At 34.9% G+C, this 6,000-nt stretch overlaps 1 protein-coding gene and 1 long non-coding RNA gene across 10 annotated transcripts in view; one reads left to right on the top strand and one right to left on the bottom strand.

Annotated features, from left to right (window-relative positions):
• Positions 1-6,000, top strand: part of stab1 (stabilin 1) — a 73,409-nt gene that overhangs the window by 25,118 nt on the left and 42,291 nt on the right. For both annotated transcript variants that reach the window (XR_015521338.1, NM_001195614.2), the window contains 7 exon segments: positions 907-1,062; positions 2,897-2,992; positions 3,087-3,182; positions 3,506-3,553; positions 5,021-5,148; positions 5,227-5,335; positions 5,433-5,510. Coding sequence is in view for 1 of the 2 variants with exons in the window: in NM_001195614.2 (NP_001182543.1) it covers positions 907-1,062; positions 2,897-2,992; positions 3,087-3,182; positions 3,506-3,553; positions 5,021-5,148; positions 5,227-5,335; positions 5,433-5,510 (711 nt within the window). In the remaining variant the exon portion in view is untranslated.
• LOC108181206 (uncharacterized) overlaps positions 1-6,000 on the bottom strand; it is a 77,432-nt gene that overhangs the window by 51,268 nt on the left and 20,164 nt on the right. Inside the window, exon 3 of one of the 8 annotated variants that reach the window (XR_015521717.1) lies at positions 583-1,071. The exons of 6 other annotated variants lie outside the window; for them this stretch is intronic. This is a non-coding gene — a long non-coding RNA (uncharacterized LOC108181206). Of the gene's footprint in view, positions 1-582; positions 1,072-2,888; positions 4,795-6,000 lie in introns of those variants that run through there. One more of the 8 variants, XR_015521718.1, reaches the window with a different exon arrangement.

Here is a 6,000-nt window from a genome sequence, read left to right as displayed (position 1 = left end):
TTTTGTATTAACTGATCTATAATATTGATTGATGACTTTCAGTTATTGAGTGAGGTATTGAGTTATCGGTTCATCTTTATCTGCCAAATTCTTTCTATATTCATCACTGGCAGTTACTGCTTGAGAGAGTAAAATCAAAGTAGATATAGATTATCAGGGCATTATTAATTTTTAATGTATATAAAAAATACTAATTCTAATAAATATCTAATTTTATAATCAGACCTGTATTTTTAGCACAAAGAAAAACTTTTGGCATTAAACCACCATATTATATTGTGGTTAAGTTTACAGGACAGTGATATCCTACATATGAAAATGCTTTTGCTTTGCATTTTTGCTCCGTTCACACTGATCTCCATTCACAATAATGACTCAAAATGTTATATTTTGCATGCCAGGCCAGTAGGTGGCGATGTGACTTTGTAAAGAAACACTATGCATCTGCGCACATTTAGTCCTGTGGTCCATCATTGTTATTTTGGTTGTCGAGTACCTACTCACAACTTCTACTAAGTTGTAGTTTACACATAAATGATAACTATAATTTTTGAAAACTCCTGTAAAAACTTTGTTGTTGTTGCATAAATTAGTTTTTAGTTGAAAATTGAATTGCTTTAATGCCCCCTTCTGGTACAAAAACACAACTACGAAGTCTTTTATTTCCATTCATGTGGATACTGGCGACCCCATTATCTATAAAAATGACTAAAACTAGCATGTATGCCAGATCAATCTTTGACATGCACCTATGCACAAATATGATTATATATTAAAAACAACAGAAAATAGTATAAAAAAATCTTATGTGAGCTTTGCACTGTCAAATGAGTGCAATATGGGTATTGTTTAAGTCCATTTGAATTTCATGCTGAATGTAAATCAGGGTTTTGTTGTTGTTTTTAGGCTGTGTGTTCATACAATGCGGGAAAGGTGAACTGTGTTTGTATGGAGGGTTGGACAGGTGATGGAAGTCTGTGTGTGGAGATCAATAACTGTCAGCTGGAGAGCCGTGGCGGATGTCATGAAAATGCAGATTGCACATCAACTGCACCAGGACAGGTAATGATCCTAAAAGTGAGACCAAAAGATACATTAAAGCAATTAATTTAGATAACATTATATATTTACAAGTATCTGTGTACTCAACGTAAGATAATAAGTAACATTTATTAAATCAGGTCATAATGTTTATCTGTCATGTAATTTTGTTTGTTTATTTACTGTTTTTATGAAGATACTGATGAAACTAAATTTTATTTCTTATTAAAAATACACACAAAGCTACTATACGCATAACTTGTATGGTTAAAGAAATAGCTCATGTTAAATTGGTCTAGAACTTACTCTTAAGGCATTCTAGGTGTACATGTGAAAAAACTAAATTGGCATTTGTAAATAATAACGCAATTAAAGTTTAAAAATAAAATTAATTATCCACAGTATTTGTTTGCATTTGTATTTGTAAATAGGCCCAGAAAAAAAGATTTGTATCTATTGTTGCAGCTATATATTTTATTTATCTGTCTATAATATCAGTTATTGGCTTTCGAATGTAAAGAGTAATGTTATTGGTATCTGGCAAAATGTTTAAAATGGTTAAATCAGATATATTTTTTATTTACTAGTCTACAATATCGTTATTGACTATCAGATATAAAGAGTTATCGATTATCTTTGTTATATCAGTTATGTTTTGTATTTATTGGTCTATAATTTTGATTATTGCCTTTCAGATATCTGATTTTTTTATATCATTCCTTTTTGGCTTCTGAATATAAAGAATAATCGGTTATCGGTATCTGCAAAATCGACATATTCCAACACCCCTAGCCAAAAACTAGTTATAATAGTTGTATCAGCTATATATTGTATTCATTCGCCCATAACATTGGTTTTTGGTTTTTAAATATAGTCACCTGTTATTGGTATCTGACATTTAATATTTCCATATCGGTGCATCTTTAACCAAAGGTCTGTGACAAAAGTCTATATTTCAGTTATATATTCATCTGCCAGTATATGATATCAGTTAAATTTCTTATGAATATAACAAGTCAACTGTTATTAGCATTTGACAATTTTGCATATCACTTAGCTAAAAGCCAGTAATAATAATTAATATTGTAATTATATATTGTATTTATCTGTTAATAATATCGATATTGGCTTCCAAATATTAAGAGTTATCTTGTATTTGTATCTGTCAAAACATCCATAACATCATCCAGTGATGATGGTTTAAATATTGTTTATATAAAATATGGTTTATATTTCTGTTATCGGCTTGTAAATGTAAAGCCTTATTGGTTAACATACTGTATTTATCTGTCTATATATCGGTTATCGGCTTTCAAATGTAAAAAGTTATCGGTTATCAATATCTGCCAAAATTTCCATTTTGTTCTATCTCCAGGTGAAAAAGTCAGTAGTAATAGTTTATATGGGAGATATATTTTATTTATCGGTCTATATATTGGTTATTGGCTCTTAAATGTAAAGAGTTATCGTTTTCAGTATCTGTCAAAATTTCCATTTTGTTCCATCTCTAGGTAAAAAAGTCAGTTATAATAGTTTACATGGGAGAGATATTGTATTTATCGGCCTATATATTGGTTATTGGTTTACATCCGTGGCTGAAAGTCAATGTTAAACAGTTGTATTTTGTATTCTGTCTATATATTGGTAATTGGCTTTCAAATATAAAGAGTCACCTGTAATTGGAAATTAACAAAATTATCCTATCAGTGTGTATCTACAGTGTGTACAGATATTATATTTCAAAGAAATAAAGAGTTATTGCTTATTTTGAATCTTCCAAAATGTACTATTAGTATATATATATATCAGTTGGCAGTTTTATTTAATCATTTTTTCTACTTATTTTTCTGGTCAGAATGAATGTAGCTGCAAGAAAGGCTACATGGGAGATGGTATCATCTGTAAAATCGTCAACCCCTGTTTGTCAGATAATGGAGGCTGCCATTCTTTGGTCTGTATTTCATTTATGCAGGTTTATCTGTTAATATATATCTGTACATATCTGCACTATGTCAGAATTCTAATGTAAATGATAATGCTTCCAGGCCAAGTGTAAATTGACAAGCCCAGGAACACGTGAATGCACATGCCCAAGCGAATTTGAAGGCGATGGACTCTCGTGTTATGGAAATATGCTTGTGGTAAGATGAAGCATTTGTGTATCTATTTGATAATGTATTCAATTGTTTTAATTAGTTAAAAGTAAGTATGTTGTGCTTTGTTAAATCACATCTGGTTTTAAATAGCAAAGACGTACGTTTCAAAAAGTTTTATTTGACATGCAGAAAAAGATTAAAAGTTTGATGACCATTTCAAATAAAATTTGTAATTTTTTATATTTTAAAAAACAAAAAGTTTTTTTTTTTACATTTTAAATTAAATTTGGGAAAATAATTGTCTTGAAAAATGTAAAAGTGATGTTTAAACTTTTTAAAAAACTTTTAATTAATGTTTTTATTTACAGGAGCTCGATGGAAACTCTGAATTCTATTATTTTAATCGCTTCCTTCAAGTAAGTACATCCTTAAAACTCCAATAAACTTATTTAGGGGTTAAAATAAGTTTAAAATATATCTTAGCAAACATTTTGACATAACCCCTAGATAAAATATAATATGAGTATGTAATATGTATTTATATGCAATGCATTTTCCTCTTAATAACAAAAAAAAATTTAAACTGAAATGACAGCACTCGTGAACAAAACCCGGAGATACTTAAACTCCTCCACCTGGGGTTAAGGACTTTCCTCCAACCTGGAGATGGCAAACCACCTTTTTCCGGTGGAGCACCATGGCCTCAGACTTGGAGGTGCTGATTCTCATCCCAGCCGTGTCACACTCGGCAGCAAACTACCCCAGTGCATGCTGAAGGTCTGTGTTCAATGAAGCCAACAGAACAACATCGTCTGCGAATAACTTGGAAAATCCTGAAATCCTGAAATCCTGTGGTCCCCAAAACAGACCTCCTCCAGTTCAAGGCTGCACCTTGAAATTCTGTCCATAAAAAGTTATGAACAGAATTGGTTACAAGGGGCAGCCCTGGTGGAGTCCAACATGCACTGGAAATAAGTTTGACTTATTGCGGGCAATGCAAACCAAACTCCTACTCTGTTCATACAAGGACGAGACAGCTCTTAACAGAGCGCCTCTGACCCCATACCCCACCAAGCAACCTCCACAGGGGTTTTGTTCATGAGTGAGGGAAGGATGGAACGTGAGATAGACAGGCGGATTGGTGCAGCGGCAGCAGTAATGCGATCAATGTAAAGGTCTGTTGTGGTAAAAAAGGAGCTGAGCCGGAAGGCAAAGCTTTCAATTTACTGGTCAATCTACGTTCCTACTCTCACCTATGCTCATGAGCTTTGGGTCACGACGGAAAGGACAAGATCTTAGATACAAGCGGCCAAAATGAGTTTCTTTCGAAGGGTGGCAGGGTGCACTCTTTTGGGTAGGGTGAGGAGCTCTGACACTCGAGAGGAGCTTGGAGTAGAGCCACTACTTCTTCACATGGATAGAAGTCAGCTGGGGTGGCTCGGGCATCTGTTTCGGATGCCTCCTGGACGCCTACCTAGGGAGGTGTTTCAGGCATGTCCCACCAGGAGGAGGCCTCGGGGAAGACCCAGGACACGCTGGAGGGACTATGTCTCTCGGCTGGACTGGGAACGCCTCAGAATCCCCCCGGAGGAGCTGGAGGAAGTGTCTAAAGAGAAGGAGGTCTGGGATTCTCTCCTAAAACTGCTTCCCCCGCAACCTGGCCCCAGAAAAGCGTCAGAAAATAAATGAAGGAATGAATGAATGAATGAAATGACAGCAGTGAATCAGTCATTAAGAATATTTGAACTTGTTGGATTTTCTTAATGTATATTTGAGTATTTACTTAAATACATCCTCAATTAATCACTACGTTTATGAACTTTTATGAAAATATGAATATACAAACAATTAATATTCTACAACCTGTCTGTGTTTATCTGCAGAGGCACAAAGTGATTGAGACTGACAGCCAGGTCACAGCTTTAGTTCCATCCAAAGCTGCTTTCAAAAATCTCAGCGATTCAGAGGAGTCTTTTTGGTTTGATTATTACAGGCTGCCTCACCTTCTACAGTAAGTATTGAGGTTGAGAAATGATCGTTTAATAGACTAAATGCCAAGAGATCATATTTGTGTGTGATTTCTCTCTAGAGTTCATTTTTTAGAGGGCATCTACACCTCTGAAGACTTGAGGCAGAAAGCTGGTAAAACAGTTCAGACCATAGGAATGACTAAATGGGAGGTCCAAAGCAACGGCAGGGTGAGTTTCAAACAAACCTGCTGATAAATTTAACAATGCAAATTGGTCATCTTTAACTGCTGTTTGTGATATAACCTTTACACCCTTGCGTCTTTAGGAGCTCATGATCAGCAATGCGACAATTCTTGTTCCAGATATCAAGGCAATAAATGGGTGCATTCACATTATAGACACGGTAATGTCACTGTGCAACACCCAAACAACAGCATGGCAACACCTCACGTAGAAACACGTAGAAGACCATAGCGATTACACAGCAACACATATGAACAAATGAAAATACCCTAACAACAAAACAGCAACTTCCCTGCAGGCACAGGACGTCAACATAACTTCATATTGACATTGTACCCCAACGTCATAGGGGCCTTGGATTTTGTTTGGAAATTAAAATCAGGTTGACGCCAGAACCCAACGTCAGGCTGAAGTCAACGTCCAATGTCCAACCTAAAATCGACCAAATATAAAAGTCTAATCATGTTACACCTTGACGTTACGTGAATGTTAACACTATGACATCTATCAGATGTCAGAATTTGGTCACTTTCCAAACACAGCCTAAAATTAACCAAATATCAACATAAATTGACCTCGTCATTGGACGTCAAAATAACTTTGTCCTTAGACGCTGGATAGACATTGAATTTTGGTTACCTAATGTCATG

Source organism: Danio rerio, chromosome 22, assembly GCF_052040795.2.
Source record: "Danio rerio strain M-AB ecotype USA chromosome 22, GRCz13ab, whole genome shotgun sequence".
NCBI lineage: Eukaryota > Metazoa > Chordata > Actinopteri > Cypriniformes > Danionidae > Danio > Danio rerio.
This window is presented reverse-complemented; position numbering and strand designations above follow the sequence as displayed.